The following is an 18,244-nucleotide window of genomic DNA, read 5'->3' on the forward strand; positions in this document are numbered from 1 at the left end:
ATATTTGATTTTCAAAGATTCGTATAAATTTAAACACACAATACAATCTCTCTCAACCCCAATATGAGAGTCCGTTTTTATCCTTCCCACCCCTCCTTGCCCCGATACAACTAAGAATAAAGTCATATAAATTATACAGATATGAAAAACACAAATGCCAGTAGGGTCAACGACCCCTACAGACCCCAGTTATATTTTTGCATAGACCAGGTAAGATAAACACTTTATGCTTCGAGAGGTGAAAATGTTTTTTTTTTCCAACTATTTTTGTTGATTAACTCAGCATTTATTAACATTTTTTTTTAAATTTTTTATTTTTCACACCATAAATCACATTAACCATGGTACACACTTTTTCCTTTTCACACATATACAGTGCCATTTTCTTCCCTCCCCTCCCTCCTCCCATCCCACCCTCCCTACCTCCCCCCTCCCGTCCATTTAAGGTATAAAATCTAGGATACATTAAACCAGTCAGACAATATTGTCATTCAATAAAAATACACCAGAAATTCTACTGAGTCCATTCTTTTCATTTCCTTTTCCTTCCGTTAACTTAGGTAATGATTGTCCCCGGTAGGTTTTCGCTATTGTATTTAATGTAAGGCTCCCATATTTGTTCGAATATTTCAATATTATTTCTTAAACTATATGTTATTTTTTCTAATGGAATACATTTATTCATTTCTATATACCATTGTTGTATTTTCAAATTATCTTCCAATTTCCAGGTTGACATAATACATTTTTTTGCTACGGCTAGAGCTATCTTAACAAATCTTTTTTGTGCATCTTCCAAATCAATTCCAAATTCTTTGCTTTTTATGTTACTTAGGAGGAACATCTCTGGATTCTTTGGTATATTGTTTTCTGTTATTTTATTTAATATCTGATTGAGATCTTCCCAAAATTTTTCTACTCTCTCACATGTCCAGATTGCATGAATTGTTGTTCCCATTTCTTTTTTACATCGAAAACATCTATCAGATACTGTTGGGTCCCATTTATTTAACTTTTGAGGTGTAATGTATAGCCTGTGTATCCAGTTATATTGTATCATACGTAACCTCGTATTTATTGTATTTCTCATCGTTCCGGAGCATAACTTCTCCCATGTTTCCTTTTTATCTTTATATTTAAATCTTGTTCCCATTTTTGTTTAGTTTTACCATTTGTTTCCTCATTCTCCTTTTCTTGCAGTTTAATATACATATTTGTTATAAATCTTTTGATTATCATTGTATCTGTAATCACATATTCAAGGTTACTTCCCTCTGGCAAACTCAAACTGCTTCCTAATATATCCTTTTTTTTTTTTTTTTTTTAAATTTTTTTATTTTTCACACCATAAATCACATTAGCCATGATATACACAATTTCTTTTTCACACATATACAGTGACTTTTTCTCCCCCCCCCTTTCCTCCCAAACCACCCCCCCACCCCCCCTCTCATCCATTTTAGGTATACAATCTAGGTTGCATTAATCCAGTCAGACAATGTTGTCATTCAACAAAATTACACCAGAAATTCTACTGAGTCCATTCTTTTCTTTCCTTCTCCTTCCATCAACTTAGGTAATGTTTGTCCCCGGTAGGTTTTCGCTATTGTATTTAATGTAAGGCTCCTATACTTGTTCGAATATTTCAATATTATTTCTTAACCAATATGTTATTTTTTCTAATGGAATACATTTATTCATTTAAATTTGGTAGTTTCTTCCTTTTAATTTGGTTATGTATTCCATTAATATTTAAAGACATATAGTTCAGCGTAGCCCTTTTATATTTTGTTTATCTTCTCTTTCCGTTTTTCCATCATTACCTTTCCTCCTTTTCCATTTCTGTTTTCTTATTTTCAACTCTTTATAAGACAACATTCCTACAACATCCAACATTTTCCTTATTCTCCTATTTCTATCTTATTTATTCCCAATCTCCCATTCACCTCCTGAGTTGTCCTTTATCCCTTGTCGGACAACCACATCTCCCCTCTCCATTTGGATTTGCGAATCCACTCGCAAGCGTCAACTGATTTTGCAGTGACCGCTATTTCCCCCCACCCCGCCTCCCCCAGAAAAGATTTCACTTTTCATATGTCACAAAGGTCACTCTTTTAATTCCCTCCTTATTCTCTCTATTCCATTACCTTCCCTTATTAATTCTTGTCTATACTATCTATATTTTCCTCTAAGTACAGATACATTCACGTATGCACATTGTCTCTATTCACTCTTATACTTCTTTTCCCGCATACATATCAATCGTGATCATTTTTACTCTCATTACCCGCCTTCATCCCTCAGTCTATTTTTGTAATTGTTCTGCAAATTTTCGTGCTTCTTCTGGATCCGAGAATAGTCTGTTTTGTTGTCCTGGAATAAATATTTTCAATACCGCTGGATGCTTTAGTATAAATTTATACCCTTTCTTCCATAAAATCGCCTTTGCTGTATTGAACTCTTTTCTCTTCTTTAGGAGTTCAAAACTTATATCTGGATAAATGAAGATTTTTTGCCCTTTATACTCCAGTGGTTTGTTGCCCTCTCTTACTTTTTCCATTGTCTTCTCCAGTACCTTTTCTCTTGTAGTATATCTTAGGAATTTTACTACAATAGATCTTGGTTTTTGTTGTGGTTGTGGTTTAGAGGCCAATACTCTATGTGCCCTTTCTATTTCCAATTCTTGCTGTAGTTCTGGACATCCTAGGGTCTTAGGGATCCACTCTTTTATAAACTCCCTCATATTCTTGCCTTCTTCATCTTCCTTAAGGCCCACTATCTTTATGTTATTTCTTCTGTTATGGTTTTCCATTGTATCTATTTTTTGAGCTAGTAGTTCTTGTGTCTCTTTAGTTTTTTTATTAGATTTCTCCAATTTCTTTTTTAAGTCTTCTACCTCCATTTCTGCTGCTACTGCCCGCTCTTCCATCTTGTCCATTTTCTTTCCCATTTCTGTTAAGGTCATCTCCATTTTAATTATTTTCTCCTCTGTGTTGTTTATTCTTTTTCTTAAATCCTTAAATTCCTGTGTTTGCCATTCTTTAAATGATTCCATGTATCCTCTAATAAGAGCAAGTATATCCTTTACCTTGCCTCTCTTTTCTTCTTCTATTTCACCATACTCTTCCTCTTCTTCTTCCTCTGGGTTGACCATCTGTTGTTTCTTTGTTGCCCTTTCCTCCTCTTCTATCTTGTTTCTATTGTCTTCTGTGGTCTCTTCTTGCTGCAGGTGTTCTGCAGCTGTCGTTGCCGGCTGTGGAGATCGACTCCCCAGCTGGTCCCCCCTCCCGTCGGTGTGTTTTTTTTCATTCGCATCGCGCATGCGCGAAACTTCGCGCATGCGCGGTTGCGCACTTTTACTAGGCTCTGCGAGCCATTTTTGTAGTCCATTATTTACCGACCTGAGGGAGCGGGTTTCTCTCTCCGCAGCGGGCCTCTTCGGACAGGTAAGGCCTTCACCTTTTTCCTCCTTTGTCTTCTCTTCCTCTCTTCTTACCGTTGCTTTCGACTTTTCTTTTTTTGTCGCCATCTTCTTTCCACCTTTATACTCACTTTTCTGTAACTTTTATTTCTGTGCCTTTGTGTTTTCTCTTGTTTTTCCCGACTTTTCTGGAGAGGGCTGGAGTTCACCGTCCGGCCACTACTCCATCACGTGACTCCTCCTAATTTATCCTTCAAGTAGGATCTCAATTGGTAATATGCCAGCGCTGTATCTCCAGTTATATTGTACTTATCTTTCATTTGTTCAAAGGATAAGAATCTATTTCCTGAAAAACAATTTTCTATTTTTTTAATCCCTTTTTTTTCCCATTCTCTAAAGGAAAGGTTATCTATTGTAAAAGGGAGTAACTTGTTTTGCGTCAATATTAGTTTTGGTAATTGATAATTTGTTTTATTTCTTTCTACATGAATCTTCTTCCAAATATTGAGGAGATGATGTAATACTGGAGAACTTCTATGTTGTACCAATTTTTCATCCCATTTATATAATATGTGTTCAGGTATCTTTTCCCCTATTTTATCTAATTCTAATCTCGTCCAATCTGGCTTTTCCCTTGTTTGATAAAAATCTGATTGTGCGGCTCTATAATAATTTTTAAAGTTTGGCAGTTGTAAGCCTCCTTGTTTATACCATTCTGTTAATTTATCTAGTGCTATCCTCGGTTTCCCCCCCTCTCCATAAAAATTTCCTTATTATTTTTTTTAACTCCTTGAAGAATTTCTCTGTCAGTTGTATTGGCAATGCCTGAAATAGGTATAATATCCTTGGAAAAATGTTCATTTTAATACAGTTTATCCTTCCTATTAGTGTGAGTGGTAAATCTTTCCAATGCTCTAAATCGTCCTGTAATTTTTTCATTAGTGGATATTAATTGAGTTTATATAGTTGGCCGAGATTTTTGTTTATTTGTACACCTAGGTATCTTATTGCTTGCATTTGCCATCTAAATGGTGATTCCTTCTTAAATTTTGAGAAATCCGCATTATTCATAGGCATTGCTTCACTTTTATTTACGTTTATCTTGTAACCCGACACTTCTCCATATTCCTTCAATTTCTTATATAGTTCTTTTATTGATAGTTCTGGTTCTGTTAAGTACACTATAACATCATCCGCAAATAGACTGATTTTATATTCCCTGTCTTTTATTTTTATTCCTTTTATATTATTATCTATTCTTATCAATTCTGCTAGTGGTTCTATAGCTAGCGCAAACAATAAAGGTGATAGTGGGCATCCCTGCCGTGTTGACCTGCTTAAGTTAAATTGCTTTGATACATGTCCATTTACTGTCACTTTCGCTAACGGTCCCTTATATAATGCTTTAATCCAATTAATATACTTCTCCGGTAAACTGAATTTTTGCAATACTTTGAACAAATAATTCCATTCTACTCTGTCAAAGGCCTTCTCTGCGTCTAAAGCAACTGTTACTGTACATGCTTTATTCCCTTCTACTGCATGAATTAAGTTTATAAATTTACAAATATTGTCTGTTGTGCGTCTTTTTTTAATAAATCCAGTTTGGTCTAAATTTACCATTTTCGGTACATACTCTGCTAATCTTTTTGCTAATAGTTTAGCTATTATCTTATAATCTGTGTTAAGTAAAGATATTGGTCTATATGACGCTGGTGTGAGTGGATCTTTCCCTTGCTTTAGTATTACTGTGATTATTGCTGTTTTACATGAATCTGGTAAGCTTTGTGTTTTATCAATCTGGTTGATTACTTCCAGGAGGGGCGGAATTAATAAGTCTTTAAATGTTTTGTAGAATTCTATTGGGAATCCATCCTCTCCTGGTGTCTTATTATTTGGTAATTTTTTTATTATCTCTTGTATTTCTACTATTCCAAATGGCTCTGTTAATTTATTTTGTTCCTCTATTTGTAGTTTTGGTAGTTCAATTTTAGTCAGAAATTCATCTATTTTCCCTTCTTTCCCTTCGTTTTCAGTTTGGTATATTTGTTCATAGAATTCTCTCAAGTTTTCCTTAATTTCTTTTGTATTATATGTAATTTGTTTGTCTTTTTTCCTTGATGCCAATACCATTTTCTTAGCTTGTTCTGTCTTAAGCTGCCATGCTAGGATTTTGTGCGTTTTTTCACCTAGTTCATAATATTTCTGTTTTGTCTTCATTATATTCTTCTCCACCTTATATGTTTGTAGTGTTTCATATTTTATTTTTTTATCTGCCAATTCTCTTCTTTTAGTTGTATCTTCCTTCATTGCTAATTCTTTTTCTATATTTACTATTTCCCTTTCCAACTGCTCTGTTTCCTGATTATAGTCCTTCTTCATCTTGGTTACATAACTTATTATTTGCCCTCTAATGAATGCTTTCATTGCATCCCATAGTATAAACTTATCTTCCACTGATTCCGTATTTATTTCAAAATACATTTTTATTTGTTTTTCAATAAATTCTCTAAAATCCTGCCTTTTAAGTAGCATGGGGTTTAATCTCCATCTATACATTCTTGGAGGGATGTCCTCTAACTTTACTGTCAATATTAAGGGTGAATGGTCCGATAGTATTCTAGCTTTATATTCTGTTTTTCTTACTCTATCTTGCATACGAGCTGATAACAAAAATAGGTCTATTCTTGAGTATGTTTTATGTCTAGCCGAGTAATATGAATATTCCTTTTCCTTTGGGTGATGTTTCCTCCATATATCCAAAAGTTGCATTTCTTCCATCGATTTAATTATAAATTTGGTTACTTTGTTCTTTCTGTTAATTTTTTTCCCAGTTTTGTCCATATTTGAATGCAAATTCAGGTTGAAATCCCCTCCTATTAATATGTTCCCTTGCGTATCTGCTACCTTCAAAAAGATATCTTGCATAAACTTTTGATCTTCTTCGTTAGGTGAATATACATTGAGTAGATTCCAAAACTCCGAATATATCTGACATTTTATCATTACATATCTCCCTGCTGGATCTATTATTTCCTCTTCTATTTTAAATGGCACATTTTTACTAATTAACATAGCTACTCCTCTTGCTTTTGAATTATACGATGCTGCTGTTACTTGTCCTACCCAATCTGTCTTTAATTTCTTGTGCTCCAATTCAGTTAAATGTGTTTCTTGCACAAATGCTATATCAATTTTTTCTTTTTTCAGTAAATTTAGTAGCAGTTTCTTCCTTTTAATTTGGTTATGTATTCCATTAATATTTAAAGTCATATAGTTCAACGTAGCCATTTTATACTTTGTTTATCTTCCCTTTCCGTTTCTCCATCATTACCTTTCCTTCTTATCCATTTCTGTTTTCTTGTTTTGAACCCTTTATAAGACAACATTCCTAAAACATCAAACATTTTCCTTATTCTCCTATTTAAAACTTCTTTAGCCCCAATCTCCCCTTCCCCTCCTGAGTTGTCCTTTATCCCTTGTTGGACAACCACATCTCCCCTCTCCATTTGGATTTGCGAATTCACTCGCAAGCGTCAGCTGATTTTGCAGTGACCGCAACTCCTCCCCACCCAGCCCCCCCCAGAAAAGATTTCACTTTTCATATGTAACAAAGGTCACTCTTTTAGTTCCCTCCTTATTCCCTCTATTCCATTTCCTTCCCTTATTAATTCTTGTCTATACTATCTATATTTTCCTCTAAATACGGATACATTCATGAATGCACATTATACATATACACACATATACCTCTTTACCCACATACATATAAATCGTGGTCATTTTTACTCTTATTACATATCTTCATCTCTCTGGTTGTTTTGTAGTTGTTCTGCAAATTTCCTTGCTTCCTCTGGATCCGAGAATAGTTTTTTTTTTGCATAAGATCGTTTTCGATGTATTGAACTCCTTTCTCTTCTTCAGGAGTTCAAAACTTATGTGTCTTTTTTGTTCGCAGTCTTTTGTACTCTCGTTACGCGTCTTCATCCCTCAGTCTATTTTGTAATTGTTCTGCAAATTTTCGTGCTTCCTCTGGATCCGAGAATAGTCTGTTTTGTTGTCCTGGAATAAATATTTTCAATACCGCTGGATGCTTTAGTATAAATTTGTACCCTTTCTTCCATAAAATCGCCTTTGCTGTATTGAACTCCTTTCTCTTCTTCAGGAGTTCAAAACTTATATCTGGACAAATGAAGATTTTTTGCCCTTTGTACTCCAGTGGCTTGTTGCCCTCTCTTACTTTTACCATTGTCTTCTCCAGTACCTTTTCTCTTGTAGTATATCTTAGGAATTTTACTAAAATAGATCTTGGCTTTTGTTGTGGTTTAAAGGCCACTGCTCGATGTGCCCTTTCTATTTCCATTTCTTGCTGTAGTTCTGGACATCCTAGGATCCTGGGGATCCAATCTTTTATAAACTCTCTCATATTCTTGCCTTCTTCATCTTCCTTAAGGCCCACTATCTTTGTTATTTCTTCTGTTATAATTTTCCATTATATCTATTTTCTGAGCTAACAGTTCTTGTGTCTCTATAACTTTTTTATTAGATTCCTCTAATTTCTTTTTTAAGTCCTCTACCTCCATTTCTACTGCTACTGCCCGCTCTTCCATCTTGTCCATTCTCTTTCCCATTTCTGTTAAGGTCATATCTATTTTATTCATTTTCTCTTCTGTATTGTTTATTCTTCTTCTTAAATCATTAAATTCTTGCGCTTGCCATTCTTTAAATGACTCCATGTATTCTTTAATAAGAGAAAGTATATCCTTTATCTTGCCTTTCCCTTCTTCTTCTATTTCACTGTACTCTTCCTCTTCCTCTTCTTCTTCCTCTGGGTTGGCCATCTGTTGTTTCTTTGTTGCCCTTTTCTTCTCTTCTTTCTTGTTTTCGTTGTCTTCTATGTTCTCCTCTTGCTGCAGGTGTTCTGCAGCTGTCATTGCCGGCTGTGGAGATCGACTCCCCAGCTGGTCACCCCTCCCGTCGGTGTGTTTTTTTTGCATGCGCGAGGAGTCGCGCATGCGCGGTTGCGCACTTCTACTCGGCTCAGCGAGCCATTTTTGTTGTCCACTTTCTACCGACCTGAGGGAGTGGGTTTCTCTCTCCACCGCGGGCCTCTTTGAACAGGTAAGGCCTTCTCCTTCTTCTTCCGTTGTCTTCTCTTCCTCTCTTCTTACCGTTGATTTCGATTTTTCTTTTTTCGTCGCCATCTTCTTTCCACCTTTATACTCACTTTTCTTTAATTTTTATTTTTGTGCCTTTGTGTTTTCCTTTGTTTTTTCCGACTTTTCTGGAGAGGGCTGGAGTTCACCGTCCGGCCACTACTCCATCACGTGACTCCCCCTTATTAACATCTTAATGATGTTAAGATCCTATTATTCAGTATTTAACTGGTGAAAATGTTTTGTGCTCTTTGTCAGCTGGATATTCACAATAGCTGACATGAGCTACTGAATTTGAACTAGGTAATACCAATGTTAAGGGAGAGGTAAAAACAACAGCTCTTTATTTCTTGCATCAGAGGAGTGTTGATTTAATTCAGGATTACTCATCGAAGAAAAGCGTGACATTTCATGTTTGTCTCATTTTTGACCATGTCTGTTGTATACCTTCAACTCGGCTCTTTATCAAAAAAATAACATTTGCAATACTAATAAATGATGTTTCGTGTACTGGGATAACTGTAAATAGTTTTTTTGTGTTTTTGTCTTTAATTCAAATAAGTGTTTATTATGTAAAACACAAAAGTTTGCAGACACCGTTGATGAAGTAAAAACATAATGCTGGAGAAACTCAGCAGGTCAAGCAATTAACTTCATGTATATGTTCAACGTTTTGGCCTTGAGCCTTTCATCAAAATATGAGCAAAATGTGCAAAGCCAATCGTTCTGTTCAGGAGCCTGCCTACATTTTACTCATACCTTGGTGAAGGGCTCAAGCCCAAAGCATTGATTTTGTATCTTTCTCTTTGCGATGTCAAGTACATTGTTTGACCTGCTGAGTTTCTCCAGCATTGGGTTTTTACTAAGTATTTATTATGTAGTTTTGTAATTTATTTTACAAAGTACCTATTTAGCTGCAGCAGGTATGACGTTTAGTATGTATGAACATTCTACAATGCATATGACCACATTTACCATTAGCAAACAGAATTGTCAGATTTGCTTTTCAGATGACATGTCTTATGTATTTATTTTGTCCAATTTTTTTGTAGAACCACCTACTTGTATGCAAATGTAACACTTTTTAATTTTGTTTCATTATTTGCCAGCTGTTTTATGTGAGGAAAAATAGCATATCTTCTGGCTTATATTACACTTTAGTTTTGGTTTGATATTGGATCTTCCTTGGAGCTCTCACCATTTTTTTTAATTAGAAGGCTTTCTTTTAGCTTTCTATCACCCGACCATGGTGAATTAATTTTCCAGCACTCATTGTCCATGCTTGTATTAATAGTGAGTGGAGAGACATTTCCCAAGTCCCTTGAAATGAATCTCACTAAAGATTGTCCCCTCAGGATAGCAGAAAATGGGAAACCTAAGTATTAGCAAGGGAACTTTAATTTTGGGTAGCAAGACAATAATATGTTGATCTTAAATGGAGACTGGTTATTACTGCCCCTGAACATTATTATGAAACTCTGCAAAGTTTCAATATGATGTGGAAATAGTTTTCTCATCTTTGATGTAAATATCAATCCAGATTTTAGTTAAGTGAGTGGGCAAAGGTCTGGCAGATGGAGTACAATTTTGGTAAATGTGAGGTTATTCACTTTGGAAAGAAAAATAGATGATCACAATATTATTTAAATAACAAGTGATTGCAGCATGCTGATATGCAGAAGGACTTGGGAGTGCTTGTGCATGAATCGCAAAATGTTGGTTTGTAGGTGCAGCAGGCGATCAAGAAGGCAAATGGAATGTTGGCCATTGCTAGAGGGATTGAATTTAGGTACAGGGAGGTTATGCTGCAACTGTACAAGGTGTTGGTGAGATCACATCTGGAGCACTGCGTGCAGTTCTGGTCTCTTTATATGAGGAACTTTGGAGGTGGTGCAGAGGAGGTTCACCAGGTTGATTCCAGTGATGAGGAATTCGCCTATGAGGAGAGATTCAGAAGGGACTGTACTTGCTGGAATTTAGAAGAATGAGAGGGGATCTTATAGAAACATAAAATTATGAAAGGCAAAAATAAGATAGAGGTAGGTAAGTTGTTTCCATTGGGATTAGAACTGGGGACACAGCCTCAAGATTTGGGGTAGTAGATTTAGGACGGAGATAAGGAGGAACTGCTTTCCCAGAGGGTGGTGAATCTATGGATTCACTGCTCATTGAAGTAGTGGAGGCTACATCGGTATAAACTGTATTTAAGACAAAGTTGTATAGATTTTTACATAAAGGAAATAAGGTATATGGGGAAAAGGCAGGTAGTTGGAGATGAGCCTATCATCAGATCAGCCATGATCTCATTGAATGACAGAGTAGCCTCGATGGGCCAAATGGCCTACTCCTGCTCCTATTTCTACCTAAAATGGGGCATGGCAATAATTTGAGCAGAAAGGCATAAGAAGAAAGCATGTTTTGGAGCAAAAAAACTACCTCAGAATGATTAATTTTAATATCTTTTGCAAAACACTGCCTCCTGTTCATCGCTCCTCTAGGCATGGTTATGCTCGTTCAACACGTAGAAGGCAAATGTCAGACACGTTCACCATTTACTTCTTTGGGTAGCTTGAACATGTTCCACCAAGGCTTGACATCTGTGACCAAAGCCATGCTGTATTCTCTAACCTTGCTGATGAGATTAGCAATTGCCTCCTCCTACTTTCTGTTATATTGGCATGTGGATCAAGGGATTTCTTAATCACTGTGTTTGAACTCAACCATTTCTGTGTTCTTGATCTCCACTCATCCTTTCCTCTTTTTGGTGACTGCAGTTGCTCCTGCTTTCAATTGCATTAATCTTGCTATTTGTTGATTCAACCCTAAACATTCTCAATCCCATTTTTAGGCTGGCCAGTGCTTCCACTTTGCCCAGACTCCACATTCCTTTCTTTTTGATATCCATTCCTTCTGTGAAGTGTTTGGAATAATTTTATGTGTTAATAAATGCAAGTTATTTTTGTCAGCATTTTCAATTTAACTTCAATTTGGCTTGTCATGTTTAAAATCTCTTCGGCGTAATTAAAATTTTAGTGACTACATGAGTGGAGCAGAAATTTGGTTACAGGCTTTATGAATACTCGAATTATGAAAATTTGCTGTCAAGAAGAAAGCCGGGTTCTCTCTCACGAAAGGATATGAATGGGTTTTTGCTTTACGCCATTTCGGCTTATGAAAGGTTTCATAGGAACGCCCTAGTTTTGTAAAGCAGGGTATACCCGTATTTAAAAATCTTGTAGAGTGTTTTTACGGCTGTTCTCCATTTATCACAATGAGGTGATCACACACTGGTCAGCATATGATCAGGCAGATATAATGAAGGAAAGTCGTGGACTGAAACTTTTACCCTGCTTCCCTCTCCACGGATTCCTGACATTGCCTCCAAATTCTTTTATTTGAGTTTTTACAGATCTAGCGTATATTACTCTTGCATTGTATCATCCCAAAATTATTTTACGTGCTTTCACAGACAGTAACAAGTTGCTGAAGGTCCAGCCATCCGGTTATGGCTCAGTCTGGCACTCTGGGACCACCGTCTCCATGGTAATGTGTTGTGTGGATACAAAGAAGTGTCTTTGGAATAAATTTAGTAAAATGAATTTTTAATTCACTTTGTAAAAAATATGTGTATGTGACCTCTGTAACAACTGCTTGGATAATGGGGAGTAGGTCTTGTGGAATACACAATGCACTAACCAAATATTTGAATTAATTCTTATGGAATTTATTTGGGGCAGGGGAATGAAATAAACACAAAATGTGAAAGAAATAATAAATTTTATCATTAGTTACTCAATACTATAGATTTGTGCATAATGCTCCCCCTTCGATTAGATTGGTAGTCACTTCCAGTTTCTTCTTGTACATGTCTCCTCCAGTGTGTCAGAGTGCAGTGCTGCCTCATTCTTCTTCTGCCAGGTATTTACTGATGAGCTGCATTGTGGGAAGCCACAATAGGCCATGACCCTGCTCCTTAAAAATAATCCCTTGGCCTTTACTCTACCTCTGTTGACACCATGTTTTAACATAGTACACACCTGAACTCTCACACTACCTTCCTCCCATGAACCCTGAACCATCAAATCCCATTGCTTTCCTTGCTATCCCCACTTGAATTATCCTGCGTATATAGAGCGTGGCAGCACTGCATTCTGAGACGTGTGTTTAATTATCGTCAGACTCGAGAGGTTATGGCAAAGGAGGGTCTGACTGCCAAACCAATTGACGCAATGACATCATCTTTAAATCGTATTGCCTCACAGTACTGAGTGACAAAAATATAACTTGACAAAATTTTGTTGTTTCTTTTGCACAATATTTGTCCATCCCTTGAGTGTAATGTTAGCCCTGTACTAATGAATTATCTCATTCAAATTTGGCCTATGCTCCCTGCTTTTGACTGAGGTCTATGCCACAAGGCCATTAAAGTTGCTCCATGATAACAATAGATTTGTGAAACTTGAGACAATTCACTTCCTTTTCCCACCTCAAAGTGTTTATCCAGGAGTTCAGCAGTTATGGCTTGATTCTGAATTGGACCAATCAGGTCTGAGCTACTCATCATCTCTCCATACTTGGAGTAACCCAGTGGGTGGAATAAGACTTTGTTGAGGACTGCTAAAGGGACAGTTAACTCAAATGAGTTGATCCATATAACCATGTTAGTGCAAATATTTTGAGCAGAAAAGTACCCCTCAGCTTTGTTTTTATCTCTTGAGTTTATAAGCAACAGAATTTAAAAGTTAACCAAGCCAGAATGGTCTCCTTGGATTTTAGAAGTATTAGATTTTGATATGGCTAAATTTTATAGTTGACTCTGTATTCTGCTGTAACATATTCAGCAATATATGGCACAAATTATTAACTGAAGGTTGGGTTATTTTTGTGTTAAATACCTTACTACTTCTTTGTGATACTAAATGCTGATGTATTTTCTGTCCAGGAGGTAACAGGATACCAGCAGGTGCAATGGCGAGTAATCCTCTGCCACATTCTTACTGTACTAACTGTAGGAATGCTACGGCTAATCTTTTACTGGAAGCCAGTTCTGGAAGTACTTTTTAAGTGCAATCCCTGTCATCTGAGTCAATCTGATTGGGTTGTAATCAAGGTAAGATATGGGACATAAAAGAGAGTATCACGGTTAATCTTTTACTGGAAGCCTGTTATGGAAGTGCTTTTTAAGTGCAATTCCTGACATCTGAGTCTACATGATTGGGTTGTAGTCAAGGTAAGATATGGGACATAAGAATAACGTGGTTAGCACAAAGCTATTATAGTGCCAGTCGAATCCAGTGGTGTCTAAGAAGTTCGTAGGTTCTTCCTGTGTCCAGGTAGGTTTCCTCCAGGTCAGTGGTTCTCAACCTTTTTATTTCTACTCACGTACTACTTTAAGTAATCTCTACGCCATCGGTGCTCTGTGATTCGTAAGGGATTGCTTAAGGTGGTGTGTGGGTGGAAAGAAAAAGTTTGAAAACCTCTGTTTTAATCGTATCTAATTAACTCATCATGTGCACAGTTTCAGAACTGTTAAGCAATTGGGCCAATGACCATTTTTTTCAACCAAAATATTTTGGTAACAACTGGGTCCAGAACCTTCCCTTCCCACCCACAAACCACCTTAAGCAATCCCTTACTGATCACAGAGCACCCATGGCATAGGGATTACTTAAAGTACATAGGTGATAGACAGATGAAACCCAATGAGGGAGAGTGACGAGTCTAGGTAATGAGAGGCAGAAGGGATGCAAAAGATAAACAAAGGGTGAATAGGTACATAACCAGCGTTTCGGGAGGATGAGGGAAGGGGGCAGTAGTGATGAGGCAAATGAGAGAGGGCAAAGAATTCATATCCAGAGGAATAGGATACAAAAGTAGGGGTGCGATGCTGAGGCATTATAAGACACTGATGAAGCTTCACCTGGAGTACAGGGTGGAGTTTCGGGCTCTTTATTGAAGAAAGGGTGTGCTTGCATTGGATAGGGTACAGAGTAGATTTACATGAATGATTCCTAGGATGAATGGATTAGCATATAAGGCTCATCAAGCCTCGTTCATACTATTTCTTTTTTAATTTAGAGGCCCAGCACAGACAGGGGCCTTTCCAGCCCATAAACCCGCACCGCTCAACTGCATACATTATATCTAACTCAATTTTTTTTAAGAATGTGAAAGGAAACCAGAGCTCCTGGAGCAGTAGTTCTCAACCTTTTTCCACATTCTTTTTTAAAAAAAAATGTATGGAGTTAGGTTAAATGCATGCATTTGAGCGGTGCGGGTTTATGGGCTGGAAAGGCCTCTGTCTTTGCTGGGCCTCTAAATTAGAAAAGAAATAGTATGAACGAGGCTTGATGAGCAGTTGATGTGGTTAGTGCAGCAGTGACCCTCAGTGGCCCAAGCAACTGTAGACACTGGAATCTGTAGCTGAAAGTCAGCAGGCATCTGTGGAGGCAAAGGGATAGTTGATGTTTTGGGTCAAGATCCTGCATCAGGGCTGAGTGTTAAGATTATGTAGATAGCCAGTATATAGAAGTGAAAAAAAGTGGTGGACAGGGACTGGCAGGCAATTGGTGAAAGCAGAGGGGAGATGTGATGGGCAGATGGGTGCCAAGTGGGGGAGGAGGAGACAGATGCAGGCTGGTAGGTGATAGATGGAAACCTAAGAAATGAAGAAATGAACAGGCAGCTGGGGGGAGGTGTAGGAAAGGTGAACCAAGGGAGAAGAAACTGATACATGGTCACCACTCTCTCATTCCTTTCCCACTCCCACCAGTGCACCCTTTGTTCATCTTTTGCATCCCTTCTGCCTCTTGGTACCTAGACTCGTCACTCTCCCTCATTGGGTTTCATCTGCCTGTCAACTATGTACTTGGGATTTTTCAGCTCTCTCATTTACCTCATCACTACTACCCCCTTCTCTCACCCTCCTGAAACGCTGGTTATGTATCTTTATCTTTGCAATATAAAGTTCACTGTTTGACCTGCTGAGCATCTCCAGCATTATATTTTTACTTCTAACCACGGAGTCTGCAGACTTTCATGTTTTACATCAATGGTTTTCAACCTTTTTCTTTCCACTCACTTAAGTTGGTACGTGAATGGGTAAAAAGGTTGAGAACCATTGTTTTACATCATTGCCTATCTCCCCTCCTCTGCCAAAATCTGGTGCCATTTCTCACCCCTTCCTCTCACTTCTATATGCTGGCTGCAACCTCAGTCTTCTTGCAGTCTTGATCCGAAATGTCGAGTATTCTTTCCCTCCACAGAAGCTGCTTGACCCGCTGAATTCTTCTAGCAGTTTATTTTTAATAACCTGTGGTTATTTTAAAGTGTTAGAACAGTTTTCAGTCAAGGCAGTTAATCAGCAATATTTTTTTTCTGCTTTACTTCAATGACAGGATGGTTTCCTTGCTCATTGCTAATATTGTAGCTTGTTTATATCTTATTGGGGACCAGTGATTAATTGCTCCTCAATGCTGAGAAAGCCTTAAAGTTGTTTATCATGGCTGATTGAAGCAAAGAGAATAATTAAAGCAATCTAGTGTTTCAGGTCATGCTCTGCTTTAGACCATAAGATATAGGAGCAGGAATAGGCCATTCAGCCAGTCGAGTCTGCTCCATCATGAGCTGATCAATTTTCTCACTTACTCTACTCCACTGCCTTCTCCCCTTGACTGTTCAAATACTTATCAATCTCTGCCTTAAAAACACCCAATGACCTGGCCTCCACAGCTTTCCATGACAGCAAATTTCAGAGGTTCACCATTCTCTGGCTAAAGAAATTCTTCCGCATCTCTTTTTAAAATGGGTACCCTTCAATCCTGAAGTTGTGCCCCCTTGTTCTATATGGGAAACAACTTTGCCATATCTGCTCTATCCAGAACTTTCAGCATTTGAAATTCTTCTATGAGGTCCACCCTTATTCTTCTGAACTCCTAGTAGTAAGAAGCTTGAGCCATCCTTGTATGCTAATCTATTCATCTTAGGAATCATTCATGTAAATCTACTCTGTACCCTATCCAGTGGAAGCACACCGTTTCTTCAATAAAGAGCCCGAAACTCCACCCTGTACAGTGTCTTATAATGCCTCAGCATCGCACCCCTACTTTTGTATCCTATTTCTCTGGATATGAATACCAACACGTCTTCACTACCAGCTCAACCTGGAGGTTAACCTTTAGGGTATCCTGCTCGAGGACTCCCAAGTTCCTTTACACCTCTAAATTTCGTATTTTCTCCCCATCAGCTGTCATGGAAAGCTGTGGAGGCCAGGTCATTGGGTGTTTTTAAGGCAGAGATTGATAAGTATTTGAACAGTCAAGGGGAGAAGGCAGTGGAGTAGAGTAACTGGGAAAATTGATCAGCTCATGATGGAATGATGGAGCAGACTCGACTGGCTGAATGGCCTATTCCTGCTCCTATATCTTATGGTCTAAAGCAGAGCATGACCTGAAACACTCTAGATTGCTTTAATTATTCTCTTTGCTTCAATCAGCCATGATAAACAACTTCAAGGCTTTCTCAGCATTGAGGAGCAATTAATCACTGGTCCCCAATAAGATATAAACAAGCTAGATATACAATATTAGCAATGAGCAAGGAAACCATCCTGTCATTGAAGTAAAGCAGAAAAAAAATATTGCTGATTAACTTTCCACCTCACTACCTTACCCTCCTCCTAGGTTTGTATCATCTCAAACTTGGCCACAAAGTCATTTATTCTGCAAATCATTAACATATAACATATAACATAAAAAGAAGCAGCCCAACATTGGTAACCAGTACCCAGCCAGAATAGGATCCATTTATTCCGACTTTCGGTTTTCCTACCAATCAGCTAATGCTCCATCTATGCTAATATCTTTCCTGTAACTCCATGGGCTCTTATCTTGTTAAGCAGCCTCATGTACGGAACCTAGTCAGAAGCCTTTTGAAAGTCCAAATGTACAACATCCACTGCATGTCCTTTGTCAGTCTGCTTGTGGTGTCCTCAAAATAAAATTGCAGTGTGTTTGTCAGACAAAATTTTCCATGAAGGAAACGGTGCTGATTGTAGCCTATTCTTGTCATGCACCTATCTTTCTATGTCCTCAAAATGAACAAATACACATTTATTTAGCAATGAGTAATGTTGCTGTAATTACACAATGAATGTAATTTTGCTCATCTAAGTAAATAACTTGCTTTAAGGGAGGAAACTTTTGTTAAGGCAAATCTTATCACAGATAGCTTCACGGAGGAGTAAGAAGGCTTCAATGGATTTTTGTTTTACTTTGATTTTTCCATCTAAAATTTTGATGGGTGTATGTATATGTATATTTAAGTACATATATTTATACACACGCCCCCCCACACGCACCTAAAGGTATGTGCGCACACACACACACACACACACACACACACACACACACACACACACACACACACACACACACACACACACACACAATATTTTGAATTTATTTGCTTTGATTTTGATCTGCAAAGATCAAATAAATGAGATTAATATTTCAATTATTTTCTTGCAGGATTCATTTAACCAGCAGTTCATAGCTAGCGTTTGCACAGAGGAGATTGAAGATGACTGGTTGGTTGCTCTTAATTAGAATTGTTGTGAACCTATGTCTGAGCTTTAGCTGACAGTGGAATTGCCATGAACATTTTCAGC

General features: G+C 37.5%; 1 protein-coding gene across 4 annotated transcripts in view; it reads left to right on the forward strand.

Moving 5' to 3' along the window:
• The window catches only part of atp13a2 (ATPase cation transporting 13A2), a 96,135-nt gene that overhangs the window by 18,020 nt on the left and 59,871 nt on the right, over window positions 1-18,244 (forward strand). For all 4 annotated transcript variants that reach the window (XM_069918923.1, XM_069918924.1, XM_069918925.1 and 1 more), the window contains exons 2-4: window positions 12,047-12,120; window positions 13,520-13,687; window positions 18,105-18,163. In XM_069918923.1, the coding sequence (XP_069775024.1) occupies window positions 12,047-12,120; window positions 13,520-13,687; window positions 18,105-18,163 (301 nt within the window). The remainder of the gene's footprint in view (window positions 1-12,046; window positions 12,121-13,519; window positions 13,688-18,104; window positions 18,164-18,244) is intronic.

The sequence above is a fragment of the Narcine bancroftii genome, chromosome 2, assembly GCF_036971445.1.
Source record: "Narcine bancroftii isolate sNarBan1 chromosome 2, sNarBan1.hap1, whole genome shotgun sequence".
In the NCBI taxonomy this organism is placed as follows: Eukaryota; Metazoa; Chordata; class Chondrichthyes; order Torpediniformes; family Narcinidae; genus Narcine; species Narcine bancroftii.